Raw genomic sequence first — 24,927 nt, forward strand, 5'->3', positions numbered from 1 at the left:
CTCTGAAATCACCTTGATGTTTGTAATCCAGTCCAACAAGGAGGATCAAGATGTCAGTTTGAATTAACCGTTGGCTCCGTCTCAAAATTCTCAGAAGCCCTGGCTGGCCTCCAGAAGTGGCCCGAAGCCAGATCGGCTACTGAACTTCTCTATTAAAGTTTCTGCATTTACTGGAAGCATCCCAAAGACTTCTGGTACCTGATTACCATCTTCTGGCCAAAGCTGGGCACTACTCCAACGGAATATAATGATACCAGGAATGCATTCACTCATTAAAGTCCAACAGACTGAACTGTCACACACTTCATCTGCACACTGAAATATTTATCATTGTTTTTGTGTTCTCTCGGAGGTGCCACTGAAAACACCCCCTAGATACAAATCAAAGGGATCTCAGCTGATGTTCAGCTGTTGCAGTAGGAGTCTTTGAATGTTTTCGCTGAGAGTGTTGTTACCCTCAGACGCATACACATGAAACTCGGCTTTCTTCCTCCATCAAAGGCTCAGCGAGGGAGACTGAGCTGAGCCACAGGGAGCTGTCTTTCTCCTGCAGAAAGTCTGACATAGGAGAAGAACACTTCTGTCTGCAGACAGGCTGAGAGGAAGTTCGCTTTCACACAGCTTTGCACACAGAGCTGCTTCATGTTTTGGGACTAAGCAGTTTGCTGTTCTTGGTTTCAGGGTATGTTTTTTCTCCCCCTTCATTTATCCCCTTTTTTTTGTAAATTGGAAAACTCTGCTTTTCTGGGTTGAAAAAATAACTATTAGTCCAGATGTTGCAACCTTTAGTATTCTGTTTCAACCAGAGTGTTCACATTGTAACGGTAGATGCCAGAGTGAGTCTGACAGTGGTGCAAGTGAGTCAGAACCTGAACGGTGCTGCACCCTGCTGGCTTTGCAGGGGGAACATGCCGTGCTGTTTCTGGCTGAACTCTGAAACTGAGGGGCCGCAAGCTACTTATAGCTTTAGCTGCGGAGCTGGGGGTCCCAGCGTGAAGGTCATAACAAGCCCACAGAAGCAACAAGGCAAACTCTGGTCAGTGTTCCTGTTTAAGGCAAGTTTCTCCTCTTTTGAGCTGTGAAAAATGTCATTACTTTTAGTGCTCAGTACAAAGACCTACTGTTTGTGCAGCTTTACAGGCTTGAAGATGTCCTTTACTTTCATTTTGCATGAAGCACAACTGCATAGTAGCAGACATAAACTGTAAAATGTCTTTAAAAATTAAAAATAAGATGTTTTTGCAACAAATACCCTTACAGATGAACAAATAATAAAAACATTTATCATGAAACCACTAAGTACTTGTAAGCAATGCATAAAATGACTGACGACTAATTTGAATTATAGAAATTATTTTCAGTTGTTTACATTGTGAAGGCTTCACTGTGTTTTAAAGACTTTTGTGACACCGGAGCATTTTTGAATTAGAAATATGTACATATACCTGACTATTAATTTTATTATTGTCTTTTCTTTAGGAAAAGTCATGTTTGTTTTACTCAGGAAAATAAGGCGGGCAAGTGAAACAGCTGCCTCTGTCCTACAAAGTAGGTGACCGATTCCCAATGTGTGAAATAACTGCAAAAATAGCTTCTGCCGTCAATCTATTCGTTTCAGCTCTTTTTAATCAAAGATAAACAGAAAAGCTCAAAAAGTAATGCTGTGACTAAATTCATTTGTTAGTTTTTTTACTTTTAAGGATAAAAACTATTACAAATTTTAGTATGAACAGAGAAATGCTATTTGTTACGCAGAAATTCTTTTGCTAACTCCGCTGCTTCACCAGGAGCAGATTTCTGCAGCGATTCAGAAATCCGCTCACTGACCAGAGAAGACCTGCATGAGCTGTTTCCTGGAGCAGAGAATCTGAAGCTGAGGAGGACAATCTTCAGGATAATACACAAAAAGGTGAGCAAAAGAGATCTGGAACTGCACCGGAGGCCTCAAATGATTCATCCGTATCATTATTTCAGTTTTGATTGAATTCTCTTTATTCTGCTCAGAAACCACTCAACAGTCTTCTGAGGGAACTCAAAAGTTTAATTTCGCATACTACTTTAAATGGTAATATTTTTCTCTAAACACACAGTTTTAAAATATCTGTGATTATCTGTTATTCTAACTATATGCCTCGTGTTTTTTTTCCAGCTGCACCATCTAAAAACACGGTTTTGACTGACTACCTCCATGTCCTGAGGAATCTGCAGACTCAACTAAATCATGTTCAGAGTTTTCTGGAAGCTCATATTGGTCTGCTGGAGGACATCAGAAAAACTCAGGTGGAGCAGGAACAAGGTGCTATAGGATTTAAATGCAACACTCACATCATGATGGTCCCGCTTCCGTGCTTGGGTGTTTGCTGCAGCAATAGTGTTGAGAGAAAAGATAAATGCTTCAATAAATGATGAGTCCTTCATCAGTTTTAGCTGATGCTGATAGCCTTTTTTAACAATTGGAGAACGTGAAAGCGTTATACAACGCCACCAGCATCTGGCAATATTAAGAAGAAGCAGGTCTAAGAGGGAGGAGCTTAACTGAATTGCTGGGAAGGCGCTCGTCGTAACAGACTTGGAGGTTATCTTTTTACCAATAGACAAGCATAGAAACATCCAGCTGCTGGTTGTTGATGGAACAGATGTTACATTTCCCAATAGTAAGAGTTTCATTAACATTCTGGCTCAGCAAATTCTGCTCTGTTGTTTTATTGGTTGAAGTTCGCTTGTTAGGGGTGGTGATAGATTATACGTTCACCACATCAGCTGGTGAGAGCCTTTTCTTTTTTTTTTTGCCCCAAACAAATTTTAACCGTGACTTTATAGATGAGTTTGTCAGGTTACACCAGATGTCAGGTTACACCAGATGCATCACAACTGCAGGGTATTCCATATCATCGCAGATCTCTTTGTTTGTTTCAATTCATTTCCACTAGTTGAAATGATGCATTATAGCAGAGATTAATGACTGAAAATGTTTACGGAAAAAGCAAAACATAAAGAGAGTTCATGGCAGGCTTTTGTAAAACATAAATAAAATGCAGATTATCCAGAATATTTTTAAAAATACAGCCATTATGTTTTTATATTGAGGTAAAATGCAAAAAGAAATACAGTAACATAGTTGTATTTATTTAATTATTTATTTTCAAAAGCATTGCTTGTCACTTTATGAAATTTATGTCACAATAACTGAGGAATGAACTTGGAAAATGTTGAAATTTTAGAGTGAATTTTTTGCATTAGTAGTAACTCTAGCAGTAACTCTCTTCATTTTGTAAATGTTCTTTATTAATTATTATAAAAGTGATTTAATTATAATCCCACATTAAAGGGTATTTTATTTGTAAGATGTTTTATCAACTTATCTGCTGTGAATGTAAAAAATGTGGCACAAAATAAAAAATAAGGACTTGATAGTAAAGATGAGCAGAAAGAGGGCTGTTGGACAGACTGAAGGCCCAGGAGAGGTTGAGTGATGAACTGTGAGAGGCTCTGAAATGACTAGAGACTGTCTGTGGAGGCAAACTGCTGAAGCAGAAATGAGCAAATTTGACAAATCATGACAGCATCATGTCATTGCTTTGAAGGGGATTTGCCAGAAACAAGCAGCTCTGCCGCCTGCATCCAAACGCACCGCCACCCCAGCCAAGCTGATGTCCACCCGGCTCAATGTAATTCTATGACTAACTTTATTTTTCTTTGCCACTTTGAAGTCATAGTTTTATTTCATTTTGAACCTCTAAAATATTGGTAGCTTGCTTGAGAGGCTGATGTTAAAAATGTGTTTATCTTTTTGTTTAGGTTCTAAAATTTGTGCACAGAAAGAAAGCTATGTAAAAATATCTACGGAAATGTTCAATAGATTAAATTAAAAAAAAACATAATTGGACAAAACATAAAATATCTCTGCTGATGGTATCATGCTGATGGTCTGTCTCTGTTGACACAGTGATGTACCAGATGATAGTCAGTGGTCGAACCTGGGATGCCCATCTTCAGCTGATGACCAAGGTCCAGGCTCACCTTCAGGATCGTGTTCAGCTCGTTTCATGCAGCCAGAATGGCCAGATCGTCTTTGTTTTCTGCCACGTCGGCTCACATGCCAGGGCGGATGTTGATGCTGCCATGACTGGTATAAGTGGTAAGAGGACAGAAGCTATTGATGCCCAAATTGCAATTGATGTTTTGGATTTGCAAGAATGTTTTTGAAATCCTCATTTAGATCATTGATACTTTACATTTTCAATTGTTGGTAAGACTGACTTTTCCAGTAAAATTTTGTTTGCATTCTTGCATAAAATGCTCATAATTACAGTAATTTTTTTTAGAGTAATTTTACTTTTGGTGTCTTTCCTGCCCTCCACAGATGATGTACCTGTCATTCTAGTGCGGCTGCATCACGTGCAGGAGGTCAATCAAACTACATCAATCACAACGTGGTTTTTTCACTCGAATGTTGTTCTGCAAATCAATGTTTTTTTCCACGTGGCAACTCATGGTTTGTTAAGATGTCGTCAAAATTCAGCCGCTTTCTCACAGATACAAAATAAATTATTGGAGCTCAGTTCAAGTGTACAGAGAAGGGCAACTGTTTGTCCTGATGATGTGAGGGGCTCTTGTTCTGGAAGTGGTGGTAGTGATTTCGATTTTAAGCTGTTTGGTGGTAGTGGTTGCAGTAGCAGCAGTAGCAGTAGTAGTAGCAGTGACGGTGAAACTAAAAGTATTTGGGAGGGTGGTGAGTAGAACAGCTGACTGTTCAGATTTTATCCCTTAAAGGACCAGTAAAAAATAGCTTTTCATTTGTTTCATTACATTAGTATTTTTAACATAACTTGTCATTTATATCTTTCAAATGCATTTTTTGAATAGTGTAGTTGGTGAAAGGAGCACATGTATAAGAAAAGGGAATTACTTTTACTTTTACTGTTGAATGTTCAATCTTCTCCCACCAAGCCTGGTCTTCTGCTTTGTGGGTCCCACACCATCAGTTCATGACAGTGTTTTACATTTATACTTTATGTTTACAAGCCATCAATGACAGTCACGTGACACTTTTGAATAATTAAATAAAATATTTGATCAGACTACTTGACTTCAACTGTTTGTTTAAACTGCATTGATTTACAGGTGAAACTTGCAGCGAAATAATTATCATTTGTATGTATTTCATAAAGATATGTTTGAAATTAGTAGAATAAAATAAAATTGTGTTTCATCAAGTGATTGGCGTTTCTACATCTTTATTCGTTTGATAAGCCTCAGGCTCCTCCCACATTTACGTCATCAGTGCCTAACGACTCAGAAATCAGTTTCACTTTCTCGTAACTCAAAACGGTGAGTTGCCTTTTCTTTAAATGTATATTATAGTTGTGTGTTAATGTTTGCTTTTATGCCCAAATTGATTTTATAGCTTAGAACAAGGTATGATGATATTGAGTTCTGCCTCTTTTTTAACTTAATTTGTTTTGTCATTTAAAATTTCCAAAGTCCCTCCTGCTCCTCTCGATGCCTCCTCACTTTGTTCCTATTTTATTATTGTTATGAACAAATTTTCTTTTGTCATAAATCACTTTAGTATAACATTGAAACAGGTAAGAAAAATGGGGACCTTGTTCTTCAAAGGGTGGAACAATGTCGACTATTTCAGGAAATAGAACACAAAGACGCATGCGCAGCTTCTTGACGCTCCGGACTAATTAACTGACCTTTCTTTTTTTTCCAACAAACTTTATTGTACATTTTTCAATTTTACAGACATTCACAGTCGCTTGCACAATAAACAATTGTTAATATCAAACACACATATAAGACCGAAAAAAAAACAGTAATATTTTTAACAATGTGTGTAGCTTTTTTTTTTTTTTTTTTTTTTTTTTTTTTTTTTATAGATGCTCATATACAAACCAAGTTAGGGTGAACAAACGTTATAAATGCACATATAGAAAAAAGAAATAAAATGAAATAATAGGCAAAGGCAAGGCAAAAACAATTCATAATAATAATAATTTAGATATATTTTGATAAATGACTGTAGTTTTCTTGTTTTTGTTAGGAATGCATTTAAGACACTTATAATAATCAGAAAAATAATTCAAAAAAATACTAAACAAAGGGCATGTATTTTTCCATTTACATAAATGAATTAAATGTTTGCATAAAATAATAACAACTAATTAACTCACCTGCACTAATGTTAGGGTAGAAGATGTCCATGATAGAGTGAAGTGGAAAACGATGATTCGCTGTGGTGACCCCTGATGGGAAAAGCCGAAAGAGAAAGAAGAAGAATTAACTCACCTGCGCTCCTAAACTCTGACATGTCACGTTGATATTTAGGCCCCACCTCTGTATATCACTAGTTATGTTATACTTTAAGGTCTGCAACCTTCAAGAGGTATCTGGCTCAATGTCATACTGACATCATTCCATGAAGAGCCTCAAAATAGAATTTCTCCATTCAAAAAAAAAAAAAAAACAAAGAAGGCGTTGATTTGTATCCATATAAATGTTATTATGTTTATATAAAATAACTTTTGTTTGGCATAAATAAAATATAAACTTAGAGAAATAACCATTTAATTTTCTAAATATGGAATAGTTTATAACTTTTGACAGAAATTCACCTGATTTCCTTTCAAACCAAAAGATGCCCTGAACTATAAGGTCATCTCAATGCAGAAAATGTATTAGTAGGTAGTGTAATGGGAGCAGAGATTTAAAAAAACTTGCTCTACTTAGTTCATTTTACAGTTTATGGTGTGTCTCAGTCAGAAATGTGTAAATCTAACTAACTGAAACAACATCAGAGCTAATTAGTTGGCCCTTTCTGGATTTTTGAACTCCTTAAAATCCTAGTTTAATATTAATAAATAAAACATGCCCTCTAACTGACCAGTTGATTTTCTGTGGTACACAATGCTCACAAGTTGATCTAAATGTAAGACTGATAACTACAATGTGGCGTCATGCATTATGGGTATTGTAGTCAGGAGCCTAATAATGTGACGCACTGGGCTTCAACTTTTTGTAAATGAGTAGAATAAAGTTGGACGTATCTGACTGTTTAGTTTCCCTTGATGCCCCTTGATGTACAGGACCTTTTTCAAATTAAAACATTTATTGTTCTTTAACCTTAGGAGGTTCTCCTTAGGAGTGACCAGGTTAGACAGGATAAGGAACGAGTACATCAGAGGGACGGCTCATGTTGCCTGTGTTAGCGACAAAGTCAGAGAAGCCAGACTGAGATGGTTTGGACATGTTCAGAGGAGGGATAGTGGATATATTGGTAGAAGGATGTTGGAGATGGAGCTGCCTGGCAGGAGGGCAAGAGGACGGCCAAAGAGGAGATACATGGATGTCTTAACAGAGGACATGAAGTTGGCTAACGTTAGGGTAGAAGATGTTCATGATAGAGTGAGGTGGAAAAGGATGATTCGCTGTGGCGACCCCTGATGGGAAAAGCCGAAAGAGAAAGAAGATTGTTCTTTAACCAGAGAGTCACATGTGGCTCCGGAGCTTCAGGTTGCAGACCCCTGGTTTAGTCAAACCTGGTATTTTCAGAGGCAGATTTCCAAACGGACTCAGAGATCCAGACCCTGACTCTGGAAAACCTGCATGAACTCTTTCCTGGACAAGTGAATCTAGAGCTGAGAAACACAAACTTTGAAATTATTCTCATGGAGGTGAGTAAGGGTAAATATTTTCCATGCATTCACAAACACTTCCTTGAGGATTATTTCTTTCTCTGATACAGAAGCCAACACATCGGGAAGAACCTGAAGCTGTTACCCAACAATACTCTGTCAGGGGTGTGTGCAAAAGTCTCTTGTTCCTTTTACTTTGTTTTTTCTAATTGAATTATCATTTGTGCAGATGTTCTAATAACCAAATGTCCAATAACCATCATTAAAGAGAATCTGATCGTTCTCATCTTAAAATTTATGATTTTTTTAGATTAGATTTTTTCTAATGAGGATTTTTTTGTTCCTTAAATAATGTGTATACATTTTTATCTAACAATAAAGTACCGTAGATGTGATCTTATATTTCCTATTTTTTCACAAAGTTTCAGTAAAATAAAGTTCAGATCATAATTTTGTTTTATGTTATTGTTTACATTGTAGAAAGAGGAGCTTTCACCAGCGGTGTACTGTCAATTTGTCAATATGTCTTTGGTCTTCTAACTCGAGGTAACATGCAAATATTTACAGCCTAACACATTTTTGAACCGTTTGTTTTATAGTTTCATCTGTTTGCACCTCTTTGTGTTAACTTAATTGTTTATGCTATATTTTATTTTTGATATCAGAACTTCAAAAAAAGTACAAATCTGTTTTTGTATTTATACAAATAATTTGGTGAAAATTTTGTGTCTTTAAATATTGTAGTAATATATTTTCAATTGAAAATGAAGTAGATGTAGTGCATCATAACTTATACTGTCTCTTTTTACACAAAGCTTCAGTAACATAGAGTTAGAATTATTATTATGTATTTAATGTGATTGTTTCTATAGGAAGATGATGCTTCAGGTGGTTACTGTCCAACTGTCCATTCTTCACTATATATATATATATATATATATATATATATATATATATATATATATATATATATATATATATATATATATATATAGATAGATAGATAGATAGATAGATAGATAGATAGATAGATAGATAGATAGATAGATAGATAGATAGATAGATAGATAGATAGATATAGATATAGATATATAGATATATATATCTATATAGATAGATATATCTATATATCTATAGATATATCTATATACTATAGATATATATAGATATCATAACTGTTCTAACAGTTGAAATGATTTGAGTATATAGATATATAGATCTATAGATATATCTATAGATCTATATACTCAAATCATTTGCAGATTTTCTGTCCTTAAATGTTTTTATACAATTTCAGCTGAAAGTGCAGTAGATATTGTCCATCATAACTAACACTTTCCTATTGTTACACAAAGCTTCAGTAAAATAAAGTTAAGCTCATGACTGTTTATTTAATGTGATTTTTTATTTAGTAGTAAGACGAAGGTTCGGGTGGTTACTGTTCATTCCTCCCTGTGTCATTTGTCTTCTATCTTCAGATACAGGTATGCAAATTTACACAGCTTTACCATTTTGTACTTGTTTCTTTTTTGTGTCTTCTAAACATTTTAAACCATTGAATTTAAATTTTCTGCTTTATGCAGCCCTGTGTGTTATCTTCATTATTTACAGTATATTTCCTTTTTGATTTTGGAGATTTACAAACAGTAAACATTTATTTTTGTCTTTATTCAAATCATTTGCTGAAGGTTTTTTTCTCCTTAAATACTGTATTAATGCATTTTCAACTTAAAAGGAAGTAGATGTTGTCTGTCATAACTTACCATATCCCATTGTTACTCAAAGCTTCAGTAAAATATAGTTAATATCATAGTTGTGTATTTAATGTGACTGTTATTTTGTAGTAAGACGAAGGTTCAGGTGGATATTGTCCATTCCTCACCATGTCATTGAACGTCTAACTCCAGATACAGGTATGCAAATATTTGAAGCCTTACCTTTACAAATTCATAAGTTAAGTTAGTCTATTGCATGAAGCAGATGTGGTATCAGCAGTTTATTGTCTATTTTTCAATATTTGATTTTATTGATTTATTTCAAGCATTGTAGTCAAAGCAATAAATAATTTACACATATTTATCAAACTCATTACAGAAATGATGAAATACATAGATTAAAAAGACAGAAAACAAAACAAAAATGTCACTTAAATCATATATGCTTAATTAAATACAGTGATAATTAACTGAGGTATTAGTAGAGTTTGATTTATTACTTGAAAAGGAGTGGGAAGAAGCAAGCTTATATAATCCCACCCCTACTGAGTTCATTCATTTGATAGTTTTACAGTGTTTTTAAATCCGGTTCTGATCAGATAGATTCTCTTCAAGTAACAAAATCCAGTGCCCAGAAATGATTGATGATCTTCAGAAAACATTCATTCATGATTTCAGTAAACAGTAACGATACCGATATGTAATAATAATTGATTATCATTAGAACACATGATGACATCAAACTAGTAATTATTACTTCACATTTCAGATCAAGTAAATAAAATCAATAGCTTATTGATTGTAATTCAAACATTTCAGTAATCATTATTGCACATTACAATGTAACACATATTGGTTGTAATTAAAAGAGCTTTGATTATTTCACCACAGTCAAGTTCACACATGGATTTGGAATTATTCAAACACCTGTTGATCCTTAAATCCTCTTATCTTCATATCCTGAAATAAGAGTTTCTTTATACATTTTCTTGAATATTTTAATATTTGAACAGTTTTTGAGCTCATTACTTAAACCGTTCCAAAGTTTAGTGCCACACACCGACACACAGAAACCTTTCTTTGCGGTTCTTATCAGTTTGATCTTGAAGTTCCTACATCCCCTCAGTCTGTAGCCTCCTTCATTTTCTAAGAACTGTTTTTGTCCAAGCACCCCCCCTGGTAAGGGGGGTGCTTGGACATCACTGCCAGCAAGCAGCGGATGTCCTCCTAGCACCCTACCCGCCAATTTTAACCGCACCTTAGACATTTAGGGCCCCTTGGTGGGGAGGGTGAGGGGACGTCACTGTGAGTAATCAGGAGATGTCCCCTTAGTGCCCTACCCGCCAATTTTAACTGCACCCCCCTTAGTACACACACCCCTCCCCCCTCAATATATACATCCCAACATAAACACACACACATGCACACACACACCATCTCAAACACACATACACGCACACACAATTTGCAAGGAAGGTGGGACCTGGGTCCATCTGTCCCCTGCCTCTTCCCTGGTGGGGGGTGCGGGCCCCCCTTTGCAACGGCGGCCGTGTCCCCGGGGTGCCGGCTTCCTGGGCCCGGCGGTGCTCTCTCCGCGCGGTGGGGGAGTTCACATTACATCTGAGCCGGGGGTGTCTGGTCCCTGGGGGGTGGGTTCTGGTCCTTGCTCCTGAGTGCTGGGCCCCGCCAAATTTCCAACTGTGGCCGAGCCTGGTCGGGCCATATTTATAACACCCCTTGTGGGCCCTTTTTTTTTCCCCGGGGTTCCCCCCTCCTGGGCGGGGGCGGCGGGCCCCCTGCCTCGCTCCTCCCTGGACCAACCGTGGGCCGGGCGGATGGTTGCCTGGAGTGCGGAGCGGGTCTCCCTTGGGGGGTCCTGGCTCGTACCTGGGGTTGGGGCGGGGGGATGCCCGGAACTCCTGGGTGGTGGTGGGGTGCTCGTTTGGGGCTGTGGGCGTCCTTCTCCGGTGGGGCTCTGCGTTGGGTTCTCCCGGCGCGGCGGGGGGGCTGCTCTCCTGGTTGGGCTGGGGCGGCGCTCTCTTTCCCTCCGTGCTTCCCTGGCCTCTGGCTCTGGGGGCCTTGCGGCGGCCCTGCTGGCCCTGGCCTGGGTGGCGGGCTTGGTCGCCCGGGCGGCGGTTGTTCCCTGCCGGTTCCCGTGTGGCGTTGGGGGGATTCCGGCTGCCGCTGCTGCTGCGGTGGGGGTCTTGGGGTGGGGATGGCTGGGCACTCTCCCTCCTTCTTTTCACGTTCCACCATCCATTTTAGAAGAACATAAAACCTCACCTGAGCACAGGTGTTAGCTCACCTTTGCACTAATAGCTTGCATGACTGAATGACTGAAATATTTCACACTAGTTGGTTATCAGGCATAAGTATGCGTGTGAACACTATCTGTTTTGTGTACATGTCGACAGGTGGACATTTTTACAGCTAGCAGGTGTGTTTATAACATTTGAGTGTGTGTGTGAACAGGCCCCGCCCTTTTTGTACTGCATTTGAACCTTACCATAATGATTAACAACCAGTAAACTTGTTGCTGTATGCTGCTTCATGGTCTTATCCCCCTTCCCCTCCTATTATCACCCCCTACCCCCCCCCCTCTCTCTAACGTCCCTCTCTCTTCTTCCCCTCTTTCCTTTTCCGTCCGGTCCAACACCAAAGATTTTCAGACATGATTGAAATTAATAAAGTTTGGCCTCAATTACAAAAGGGGTTTATTCAGACATACCTTTGGTTTGTCAGAAGATTAATAACCCCTCTTGTTAAAGCAAAATATGTCCAACACAAGAGGCCCTCAGCTCTCGTCTGTCTGCCCAGCTGTTGGACAGGACAAGTTAAAAAAAAAAAAAAAAAAAAAAAAGAACTGTTTTTGGATAATTAATGGTAACGATTTCCCACTATGGAAGCGATTATGTAGCATAAATAAAAAGCAAAGTCAAAACCAGAAATGCTTTTTCATTTTCAAAATGAAGCTGCATTTTTTGACTCAAAAATATAATGAAAAAGCAATCCACCAAAATGCTTTTTCATTTCCTTCCTCAACACAGCTTATTCTGTCACTTAATTAAAATTGAAATGAAAATGGTATTTGACATTTCATTTTCAAACAGTTCTCTGGTAAATGTGTAGCATAATTCATTTAGAAATGTCTAATTTGACCATTAAAACGGATTAACAGAAATGCTTTTTAATTTTCAAAATGAAGCTGCATTTTTTGACACAAAATTAAAAAGAAAAAGCAATATTTCAAAATGCTTTATCATTTTATACTTCAACACAGCTTATTCTGTCACTTAATTAAAATGATAAATAAAATGGTATTTGACATTTCATTTTCAAAAAGGTCCATGGTAAATGTGTACCAAAATTCATTTAGAAATGTCTCATTTGACAATTAAAATGGATTAACAGAAATGCTTTTTAATTTTCAAAATGTAGCTGCATTTTTGACTCAAAATTAAAAAGAAAAAGCAATATTTCAAAATGCTTTTTCATTTTATACTTAAAACCGCTCATTCTGTGTCATAATTAAAATGAAAATGCAAAGAGGGGATTGCATTTGCATTTTAACATCCACCCCGCGCAAGTTGTCACAATATTCAATTCGAAAAAGCATTAGCAGAGGGGAGGCGGGGCGATGACGTCACTGCTTTCTCCGTGTGTCCGGCTGCTGACTGACGCACACACGCGCACCAAGAGCAGACTGTGTTAGCGGCAGAGACGAGGGTTTTGTGATGGTTGTGAACTTCTGATGAGTTTCCACAGCTTCTCAGGACTAAGTAGCTGCATGTCCGCCTTCTGCGGTCCTCCTCCCAACGCACCGCGGACAAGCTTTGTTCTTCGGACCGCCAGCTGCCTTCGCATAGCGGAGCGCGAAGCTGCCGATGATCGCTGAAGGCGGAAATGCTGCTGCGATCTGAGAAACCATCATATGAATTTGTGTTTCCAGTGGTGTCCAGAACAAAATAAAGACTGATGTAATTCACAGATATTTACACCTTGATCTGCAGCTTCGCGGTGAATTTGCTGTTTGATGACAGGTGGAGCTCCATCATCAGACAGCAGATTTCTCTATGCTAAACGTTGCTGGTTGGACCAAAACACTCACTTAGCGCGAAGCTGCAGGAGACTATCTTCATAATGTGCTTTTATTACGGTTATGCTAATATTTAACGGCCTGCTCTGCTCGATTATATATTTTTAAATCCGTGCGGTCAGACGACGCTAAAGTTGGCTTACGATTCACAGCTTCTGATTCGCGAGGGAGCTGAAGGAACATTCTGCTGCATTTTTCACATTAAGATCACCTAAAACCGGGTCCTGTTCAAAAACCGCTGGACCTGGCCTGCTCAAACCTGGATTCCTGGATCTTAATAAATCAAACAGCAAATTCACCGCAAAGCTGCAGATAAATGTGTAAATATCTGGGAATTACATCAGTCTTTATTTTGTTCTGGACACCACTGGAAACACAAATTCATTTGATGGTTTCTCAGATCGCAGCAGCATTTCCGCCTTCAACTATCATCATCGGGAGCTTCGCGCTCCGCTATGCGAAGGCAGCTGGCGGTCCGAAGAACAAAGCTTGTCCGCGGTGCGTCAGAGGAGGACCGCAGAAGGCGGACATGCAGTTACTTAGTCCTGAGAAGCTGTGGAAACTCATCAGAAGTTCACAACCATCACAAAACCCTCGTCTCTGCCGCTAACACAGTCTGCTCTTGGTGCGCGTGTGTGCGTCAGTCAGCAGCCGGACACACGGAGAAAGCAGTGACGTCATCGCCCCGCCTCCCCTCTGCTAATGCTTTTTCGAATTGAATATTGTGACAACTTGCGCGGGGTGGATGTTAAAATGCAAATGCAATCCCCTCTTTGCATTTTCGTTTGAATTATGACACAGAATGAGCGGTTTTAGGTATAAAATGAAAAAGCATTTTGAAATATTGCTTTTTCTTTTTAATTTTGAGTCAAAAAATGCAGCTACATTTTGAAAATTAAAAAGCATTTCTGTTAATCCATTTTAATTGTCAAATGAGACATTTCTAAATGAATTTTGGTACACATTTACCATGGACCTTTTTGAAAATGAAATGTCAAATACCATTTTATTTATCATTTTAATTAAGTGACAGAAAAAGCTGTGTTGAAGTATAAAATGATAAAGCATTTTGAAATATTGCTTTTTCTTTTTAATTTTGAGTCAAAAAATGCAGCTTCATTTTGAAAATTAAAAAGCATTTCTATTAATCCATTTTAATGGTCAAATTAGACATTTCTAAATGAATTATGCTACACATTTACCAGAGAACTGTTTGAAAATGAAATGTCAAATACCATTTTCATTTTAATTTTAATTAAGTGACAGAATAAGCTGTGTTGAGGAAGGAAATGAAAAAGCATTTTGGTGGATTGCTTTTTCATTATATTTTTGAGTCAAAAAATGCAGCTTCATTTTGAAAATGAAAAAGCATTTCTGGTTTTGACTTTGCTTTTTATTTATGCTACATAATCGCTTCCATATCCCACTGGCTCTGTATAAAAGTTGCGCAGTGTAAAAATCAACAAGGTCATACAGTTTTAAAAGTCTTGATTGATAAAATACATTGTTTGTATGATCAAGATATCCGGCTTTATGTACAATTCTGACGGCTCGCTTTTGAAGTAAAAAGAGAGGATGTAGTGAGCTCTTGTATTTATTCCCCCAAATTTCTATACAGTAGGCGAAATATGGTAGTATTAAAGAACAGTACAATAAATATCTACTGTTGTATCCTAATATATGTTTAGATTTATTTACGATTGAAATACTTTTTGAGACTTTAGTTTGTATGTGTCTGATGTGTGGCTTCCAACTTAGTTTGTCATCGATAAAAACTCCTAAGAATTTTATTTCTGTAACACTTTCGATTAAGACATTATTTATTTCAATTGAGAGCTCTTTGTTTGGATTGAAGTTTCCAAAAAACATCACTTTGGCTTTATCTAGGTTCAAAGATAATTTGTTGTAATCCATCCATAATTTTATTTTATTTAACTCTGTGTTCACCACCTTGATAAGTTCCCTATGATTGTCTGTAGAATAGAATATGTTTGTGTCATCAGCAAATAATATGAGTTTCATAAGCTTTGAATCATTGAATATGTCATTTATGTAAATATTGAATAGCAGCGGGCCTAGAATTGATCCTTGTGGGACACCACACCTTATCTCTTTGGTTTCTGATGTATATTCATCAATCTTGACAAATTGTTTTCTTCCCGTTAAATAGCTTTTGACCCAAGTTAACGCTAGTCCTCTTATCCCATTCACTTCCAGTTTGTCAAGTAGGATGTCATGATTGAGAGTATCAAATGCTTTTTTTAAGTCAATGAAAATTCCAGCTGCATATTTCTTTTTGTCCAGAGCATTTGTGATTTCCTCCACAGCATCAATGATAGCCAATGAGGTAGATCTATTTTCTCTAAAACCATATTGGTTTTCATTTATAATATTGTGTTTTTCAATAAATAAAGCTAATTTATCATTGAATATTTTTTCTAAGATTTTTGAGAATTGTGGAAGAAGAGAAACAGGTCTATAGTTTGTAAATTGGTGTTTGTCTCCACTCTTATAGATAAGAATCACTTTGGCTATTTTCATTTGGTTTGGGAATCTCCCAGTTCGTAATGATGAGTTATGTATGTTAGAGGCTTAGAGATACTATTAATTACCATTTTCACCACTGTCATATCTATATCCTCGCAATCTTTTGAGTTTTTACTCTTGAAATTATTCACAATTGATATCAGTTCATTTTCGTCCGCATGAGAGAGAGATTGAGTTTGAGATCCTGTCGATGGGTGGATTATTGTCTTTGCTGGTTTTGCATTTTGGAATTTCCGCTGCCAACTCTGGACCCACGTTTACAAAATAGTTATTGAGACCGTTTGCTGCTACATTGATGTCATAGCTTTGACCCTTCTCATCTGTAAAGTAATCTGGATAAGTTCGCTTTAAATATGTCTTTAGTTTTCTACAAAAAACCTCACAGACAGTATATAACCACAAAATATGTACTTCCTTACTATTTTTGTACATACTTTAATTAATTTTTAAAGTCTTATAAGCTTAAATAGTTGATTTTAACTTTGTATCTGTGCGTTGACTTATTCTTTATTATTTATATGCTATATAGTATTTGTGATTTTAGAACTACTTAAAATGTTAAACATCTAATTCTGTCTTTGTAAAAATCATTCACAGATGATTTTCTGTTCTAAAAATATTACATTCATGCATTTTCAACAAAAAATGAAGTAGATGTAGTCCAAAGTATCACTTTAAAATTAATTTTACACCCTAATAATTGAATAACAATCAGGTAAATACATACTTTCTCTTAAATAACTTGTTTTTCTGCCTTGAGGTTAATCTTTAATTGAAGATTTTTACTTTTGTATCATTAATATATTTTCCAGTAACTGTGAGCTACAAGATGGTGGTCAGTGGTGAAACCTTTGGTGCTCATCAACAACTTTTGGACATAATTAAGACTCCAGTCTTAAAGATAAATAATGAAGAGAGCCGCATCACCATCGTTTTCTGTCCTGTTACGTCTCGGCACGGAACAGATGCTGAAGCAGCCATGAGGACGGTTCCAGGTATTATCTCTTTCTTCAGTAGGAATGTTAAAAAAAAATCATATTATTTGTTGATTATTTATGTTATTCATATGATCAGTGGTTTCAAGAGTATGAATGAATATAATCTTTCACTTATTTTTTCATTGTTTTCTTTATAGATGGTGATTCTGTCATTTTGGTCTTGATGCATTACTCCCAAGAGCCCAAACATGTTTCTTCTTCAAAAGTCTTATCTAGTTACCCTAATGTTGTCCTGGAGGTCAATATTTTCTACCATGACAAAAAGAACGGTTTATTGAAGTGCAGACAAAATGAAAATGCTGTTACTGAGTTAAAGGAAGAACTAAAGGAGTACAGCAGACCACAGCGTTCTGGATCCAACCATGTTAATCGCAGGAACAGATGTGCTATCCTCTGATGTGTTGTTAGTGTTGGTAGTGCAGTTTTTGTAACAAGATAAAGGTACGTAATACTATAAAAAACTGTAAGTATTAACTGCACAGACGGGTTTAAATCAAGATCTTGTTTCAAATTAAATATAAAATGAGACAGTTCCAAATTTATTTCTGTCCATATTTACTTTTTTATTCATAAATAAAGAAATTAATTTGTGTTGTTGCATAAGGTTTAACTTACAAAATATAAGTATTCTGTTGTTTGCTGCAGAAATGTGTGGTTATGGAGGGGAAGGAATAAAGGCCCTACCTATGTTGATTAAGTGATAGTTTTCTAATATTTCATTCATGGTGTAAATTTTCTGTCATGTCTTAGCTTGTTTCTCTCATGTTTGCAGTAACATACTGTAAATGTGCAAAGAGTTCCTTACCCCAGCCTGTTTTCAAGATCCATTTTCTTTGGCTTTAAAAAACACTTGCTGTTGACACATTTTAATAAACAAAACAAAACAGCAAAAATGTTCATGTTTGTAATATTTTTTTAAGACTTATAGGAACTTGGGGCAGTCATTAACAGATTGTGATCATGTGATCATGTGACACGCTTGACTAATTCAATAAAATATTTTAACAAACTTATTGACTTCGCCTGTTTGTTTAAACTGTTTAAATTTACATTGAACAGTCCACAATTTTGGTAAATGAGAGTAATTAGCATTTTTTTAAACATATTAATGTTCTGGAAAGCTTGTGTTTTTTGTCTTTAAACAGTTTTATTAGCCTGTAGGTTCCTCCTACAGCTCACAAGTTACTTTCACTTTCTCTTAACTCTAAATGGTGAGTTGACTTAACACCTGTAAATGTTCATTATAGTTGGGTGTTACATTTTTGCTTTTACGCTTAAATTAATTGTTTCACAAATCTTTATAAAGTCTCTCCTTTTAGTGTCTCCTCTGTGTTTTTAGTTTTTTTAAGACTTCAGAAAATACAAATCTACGACAGGTGGATCTTCTGGACTAACAAGTAAGTGATATTTTTCATTCCGTCACAAAAGCCAACTCATCATCTTTCTCTAAAAGAATTCTGAGGTTTTATCCCACAAGAGTCTCAGTCACAGCTGTTGGTTTGTGCAAAAGCCTCTTGTTACTTTCATTTTTGTGTTGTCTTACCCGGAATTCTATAAACTGATATTTTTGTCACTAAAAGTAAAACAAAAGTCAGAGTTTTGAAAAGAAAAAATGGTCAAACTGCAATCAAAAAGATCAGTTTTAAAACTGTAATACTCTAAGCTGTAAATGAAAGGGTTAAAGGTTTGCTGACTCAGTGTCCCAAATACGGTGGCCTTGAATTGCAAAACAGACCAACAAATACTTCAACACAAAAACATTTTACAGAGCACAACTTCAATGTCGGCACACTAATAAAAGTTTTACGATCAGTACGGAGCTACGGTGGCCGAGAACCGCAATTGTAGCAAAGAAAAAAAAAAAGCAACTGCAGACAGAAAAAAGGAAATGCAAATTAAAAAAGGAAAGATTTACATTTCTTTTTTTGTTTGTATCACTTGTGTTTTGCTTGTATTTCTTTTTTTTCTCATCACTTTTCTTTTGCTGTGATGGCGGTTATTATTTGCAGCTTTTATTTTTTATTTGCATATCCTTTATATTTGCGTTTCCTTTTTATTTGCGTTTCCTTTTTTTGTTTGCAGTTGCTGCTAGTCTTTTTGCGATGGTGGTTCTTGGCCACCGTTCTAATGTGCCATACTGGCCATCTTTTTTTATTTATTCTTTTGTTTTGCTTTTAAACATTTCATTTTTATTTCTGGAAATTACTTTAGTTTTTAGATTTTTTTTTACTTTTTTAAGATGATGACGTTTGTCCATCCTTTCACCTGAAAGTTATTTAGTCTGAAGTAACACTGGATATGCTCCGTACTAATCATAAAACTTTTATTAGTATGCAGACATTAAAGAAGCATTTGAAAAAACGTCAAAAATCAAACCTGAATATCTAATCATTGATGTGTCATTGTAGCAACATTTTCTGGTTTTGTTTTTTTAACATTTCAGTTTGATTTCTGCTTTCTGAAATTTTTCATTTTTTTTTAAATTGTGTTTTGGTTTTCTGGAACTTTTTCGTCTTCTAAAGTGTAATTTTTTTTTTTATTGTTTTGTTTTTTGATTGTCTCTGTGATCTTCATGTTTTCACGTTGTCTTGGTGTGATTTGGACTTCAGGGCCACTGTAAACAAATATTACTTCATACTATTGTCATCTGTGCAGATATTCTAAAAACCAAATCTCTTCATCCAGACGTTGGAGTTGTAGCTGAGCAACTTGAGAGGAAAAAGGACACAAAGGATCAGCTGAATAATTGCAGGCTGTTCTTAAAGCTCGTGTTAAAATGGGAGAAGACATCAACAGAAGTCTGGATTCTGAAAGAAGACGTCAGTATGAGTTTTTTGTAATACAAATATACAGCTACAAATACATTCTTGTATACACCTCAAATATGTAGGTCCATCTATGTCTCATGAAGATATGATCTTTGTTGTAGAAATTTTTCTTTTTTCTTTTTTCAGAATCATCAGACAGCAAGACTACATTGATAAACAATCAGAACCAAGAAAATGGTATGTCTCTCTGGGAAATAATATCTTGTTTTTATGTAGAGAATGTGTATTTTCTTTTATTTATAAGCTTCACCATCCTAACTTTAAAAAAACAAAGCTTTAGTAAAATAACAGCTGTATTTTTAGTTTATTAGGCTGACAGAACTATTATTTGTGCATGTGTAGAGTATACCCTTCAACTGCTCCACTGTTGTTTGGGGTTCCACAGGGCTCCATTTTAGAACCTCTAATGTTTTCTCTAAACATCATTCCTCTTGTCTTCACCCCCTTGTTCGACTGTGGTCATTAAAAGCAGCATATAATTCTATAAACTTAAAATTTATTATTAAAGTTCAGATCATAACAGGGTTTTATGTGATTGTTCTTTATTTAACACTAGGAGGATGTTGCTCTTCGCTGTGTCAGCGCTTCAGTAAGTGTTTATGGAGCACACTAGGTGACGTAATGTTTAAAAACTTGTAATCTTGTACTTATTTCTTTTTCTTGTGTCTCTGTTAACACCTAAAAAGTTTAAACTGTTTATTTTACATTTACTTCTGTTTGAAATAGGGCTGCACAAATAGAAAAAATCTTGCGATATGCGATATTAATGATCAATATTGCGATGAGGATATAACTTGCAATAAATAAATGAATAGCAAAACAACAAAAAATATTGTTTCCATTTCACTGCAACAGTTTAATTTAAATAAGAGGTAACCCTAGTGTACATAGGAGGCAAACATCTAACATAAAAGAGCCCTATCCGGTTGCTCAACGACTTGAGGGTCTAAATGTGGTCAAATGCATAAATGGATATACTTTGATTCATTAAGTACTTTAAGCTGCCATAAGCATGTTTTAGCACATTTAAGGTAACTATTTAGGCAATTTTTGCCTTTTTCGATATATGTTTGCACACCTTGATATCGCGATAACAATAAATTTGCGACACTTTGTGCAGACCTAGTTTGAAACAGTGTGTTTAACTTAATATTTGTTACCTGTTTCCTTTTTTCCATTTTTGAAGGGATTTTTTCTCATGCTTTTAACTTTTGATTCAAGATTTTCACTTTTGGGTCTTTAATGTCTTTTCCATCTACAGTAGATATGTCTGGATGTTACTCTTCAACTGCTCAGCTGTTGTTTGGGGTTCCACAGGGCTCCATTTTACAACCTCTAATATTCTCTCTATACCTCATTCCTCTTGGCCCCACCCCCATGGTTGTCTGTGGTCATTAAAGGCAGCATATAATTAAATAAACTTAAAGTTTATTATTAAAGTTCAGATCATAATTGGGTTTTATGTGATTGTTTTTTATTAAACACAAGGAGAATTTTGCTTCTGGATATGGCAGCTCATCTGTAGCTGGTGCTGTAGCTGTTTACGGAAAACACCAGGTAAAGTAATGTTTACAACCTTGTACTATTGCACTTATTTCTTTGTCTTGTGTCTCTGTTAACACCTAAACTGTTTAAACCGTTGATTTTAAAATGTACTTCTGTTGGAAATAAAGTGTGTATATTAATCCTTTGTTACATATTTAATGTTTCAGTGTTTGACTTTTTTTTTTTTTGCTTTTAACTTTTATTCAAGATTTTAAATTTTGTGTCTTTAATGTTTTTTGAATCTACAATAGATATTTCTGGATGTTACTTTTCAACTGCTCAGCTGTTGTTTGGGGTTCCACAGGGCTCCATTTTAGAACCTCTAATATTCTCTCTATACCTCATTCCTCTTGGCCCCACCCCCATGGTTGTCTGTGGTCATTAAAGGCAGCATATAATTAAATAAACTTAAAGTTTATTATTAAAGTTCAGATCATAATTGGGTTTTATGTGATTGTTTGTTTATTAAATACAAGGAGAATGTTGCTCCTGGATACGGCAATGCTTCTGTAGCTGTTGCTGTTGCTGTTCACGGAAAACACCAGGTAAAGTAATGTTTACAACCTTGTACTATTGTACTTGTTTCTTTTACTTATGTCTCTGTTAACACCTAAACTGTTTAAACCGTTGATTTTAAAATGTACTTCTGTTGGAAACAATGTGTGTATATTAATCTTTTGTTACATATTTAATGTTTCAGTGTTTGACGGGTTTTTTTTTGCTTACAACTTTTATTCAAGATTTTCACTTTTGTGTTTTTAATGTCTTTTCTATTAACAGTGAGATACAAGAAGGTGGTATGTGGTGAAACATTTGGTGCTGATGAACAACTTTTGGACCAGATTCAGACTTCAGGCTTAAATCTGACAAATGATGAAGAGAGCTGCATCACCATCGTTTTTTGTCCTATTACGTCGCGGGCAGGAACAGATGCTGAAGCAGCCATGAAGAAGGTTCCAGGTATCTTCATTCTAGGTTTCAGGTTCAGGTTCCAGGTATTTTCTGAATAAATTAATATAATCTTTAACATATTTTTCCTCTGCTTTTGTATACTCATTAGGCGGGGATCCTGTCATTTTGGTCTTGATGCATTACTCCCAAGAGCCCAAACGCGTTTCCTCTTCAAAAGTCTTATCTAGTAACCCTAATGTTGTCCTGGAGATCAACATTGTCTACCACAACAAAAAGAACGGTTTACTGGGGTGTGAACAAAATAAAAAAGCAGTCCTTGAGTTAAAGGAAGAACTAAAGAAGTACAGCAGCTCAAAAAGCTCTGGATCTAATGGTGAAAATCAAAGCAACAGTTGTGGTTGCCATTGTCTCAAGTGTTGTTAGTTTTGGTTGTGCAGTTGTTTTTGTAACAAAGTAAAGTTAGGTAATAGGTTAAAGAACTGTAATCATTTACTGCACAGAGAGGTTAATATCAAGATCTTGTTAATAACTGAATTAATTTAAATTTTTAACAATTTAATGCATTTTAGCAGAGATCCTTCTCTTGACCCATATTTCTTGAAAATATTGGTCTGCTTATCATTGTTGAACATCTTTCTTTGTAGTTTTTTTTTCCTTTAATTAAACTCATCTGACAAACTAACTATCACAGGTGTCTGAGATTCATGTCAGTGATCCAAAGAACTCCAAGACACAATATCATCCATGAGTGTATTGAAAAACAAAGAATTTTATCTTTTTTTACACTTAAACACAATTTTCATAGCAATTTGGAACAAACTGTATGCATTCAGTTTGTATGAGACAAAAATGAAAAATTAAAGAAAAATTGTGTTTTGATCAAGCTCAATATTAATTTTGACTTTTATCATAGGCTACTGTAATTTCATTTAGTGTCATCCTGCAAGTTTACTCCAAAGAAAACTTAACAACTAAAGTAAAAAATTGAATTTACTTCTAAACTTACAACCACTGTGGTGAGACATAATCTACTTACAGTCTCACTGCTGTTTAACGGAACTTTAATGCTTAATGATCCAACAGAAAAACTATATAAATGATGTACAAATATTTTTCTTTTTTTTCCCTTTCTTGACAGAAACTAAACATTGTTGTGCAGCATAAGATAAAATGTGCTTTCAACACATTTTAGTGATAAACAAAGCTTACTGAGGATTACATCTTTCACCAATAAATGTTTTGTCATTTATCAAATATTAAGTCCCTCCACTCTTTGTTCCTTATTATTATTTTAATGAAAAAGTTCCATCCCAAATGCAGCACCCTGAGACTGTATGCTAGCCGCAAGGAAGGAGGCCAAGGACTAGTGAGCGTAGAATCAAATCAATTCAAACTTTATTTATAAAATAGCGCTTCTCATGCATTTTGCTCGAAGCGCTTTAACATTAAAAACAGAACACACACAACATTACAGTAAAAACCCAACCCACCCTTCACCCATCCCACTCCCCTCCGTTAAAACATATGACCCATGGCCCCCACGTACAAAGAATGATGACTATGTAACTTAAATAAATAAGCAAACAAACAATCAAGTATGGCTTGGCTCTGCTGTAAGGAAACGGTATTTGGGAATCTCTTCATACCAGGAGCCAGCCCGGCCACAGGAGCATCGCCACAGCACCCACCCAGACTGGGACAACACTGGGGTCCACTTCACAGACGTGAAGCTGCAAAGTCAGACCCCAACTGCCCCAGTAAGGGCGACAACCGCGGCAACAATCACCGACCAAGCCAGCAAGCCCTGGAGGAAAAGATCCCCATAAGAAACACTGGGGCTAAAGTCATGATAAGATACTAAAATTAAAGACATAAGATGTATGTAAAAACATAAAATTAAGAATAAGATACATAAAATGAAAATAAATACCTAAATTAGCCAAGACTAAAACTAATAGAATAAATCAGCAGTTAAAATCAACTAAAAGCTAAATTAAAAAGGTGAGTCTTGAGGCTCTTCTTAAAAACCTCTGCAGTCTCTGCGGCCCTGAGGCTCTCCGGTAGGCTGTTCCACAGGCGAGGACCATAATTGCGGAACGAAGTCTCACCATAAGTTTTGGTCCTCACCTTAGGAGCAACTAAGAGGCCAGTGCCAAAGGACCTCAGGGTTCGCGAGGGTTCATATTTTAAAATAATTTCATTTAAATAAGAGCGCCCAAGACCATAAAACATTTATAAACCAATAAAATAATTTTAAAATCAATCCTGAAATGCACAGGGAGCCAATGCAGCGATTTTAAAACCAGTGTAATGTGTTCCCACCCTCTGGTCCTCGTCAGCACTCGTACCGCTGAGTTCTGTAGAAGTTGTAAGTTTGAAATAGACTTTTTTGGTAAACCAGAGAGCAAGGCATTACAGTAATCTAAACGACTGAAAATAAAATCATGCATTAGCATCTCTGTGCTGGTAAGAGAGAGGAAAGGGCGGACTCTGGCAATGTTTTTGAGAAGATAAAATCCTGTCTTAATGACATTTTTAATGTGTGATCAAATTTAGCTCAGAGTCAAAAAGTACACCCAGGTTTTTCACACATTGAGAATGTTTAAAATATTGAAGATGTGGTAAAATCATCTCTCTCTTGAAGCC

The 24,927-nt window shown here is 36.1% G+C and overlaps 1 protein-coding gene across 5 annotated transcripts; it reads left to right on the plus strand.

Moving 5' to 3' along the window:
• The first annotated feature begins 883 nt into the window (after window positions 1-883).
• LOC101170142 lies at window positions 884-22,964 on the plus strand. 5 transcript variants are annotated; one of them, XM_023952774.1, is made up of 22 exons: window positions 884-1,055; window positions 1,480-1,548; window positions 1,788-1,909; window positions 2,005-2,065; window positions 2,150-2,296; window positions 3,585-3,668; window positions 3,947-4,138; window positions 4,364-5,331; window positions 7,491-7,679; window positions 7,751-7,805; window positions 8,121-8,186; window positions 9,053-9,124; window positions 9,485-9,553; window positions 16,811-16,993; window positions 17,134-18,393; window positions 19,652-19,815; window positions 19,951-20,001; window positions 20,381-20,413; window positions 21,313-21,381; window positions 21,846-21,914; window positions 22,150-22,329; window positions 22,430-22,963. In XM_023952774.1, the coding sequence occupies exons 2-8, from the start codon at window positions 1,488-1,490 to the stop codon at window positions 4,738-4,740; spliced, it is 1,044 nt and encodes a 347-aa protein (XP_023808542.1). In that variant the 5' UTR covers window positions 884-1,055; window positions 1,480-1,487; the 3' UTR covers window positions 4,741-5,331; window positions 7,491-7,679; window positions 7,751-7,805; window positions 8,121-8,186; window positions 9,053-9,124; window positions 9,485-9,553; window positions 16,811-16,993; window positions 17,134-18,393; window positions 19,652-19,815; window positions 19,951-20,001; window positions 20,381-20,413; window positions 21,313-21,381; window positions 21,846-21,914; window positions 22,150-22,329; window positions 22,430-22,963. The 5 variants fall into 5 exon arrangements, with proteins under 5 accessions (XP_023808542.1, XP_023808543.1, XP_023808544.1 ...); XM_023952775.1 differs by having other exon boundaries at window positions 19,682-19,815; XM_023952776.1 differs by having other exon boundaries at window positions 7,558-7,679.
• Window positions 22,965-24,927: the final 1,963 nt, after the last annotated feature.

The sequence above is a fragment of the Oryzias latipes genome, chromosome 24 (assembly GCF_002234675.1).
Source record: "Oryzias latipes chromosome 24, ASM223467v1".
Lineage (NCBI taxonomy): Eukaryota > Metazoa > Chordata > Actinopteri > Beloniformes > Adrianichthyidae > Oryzias > Oryzias latipes.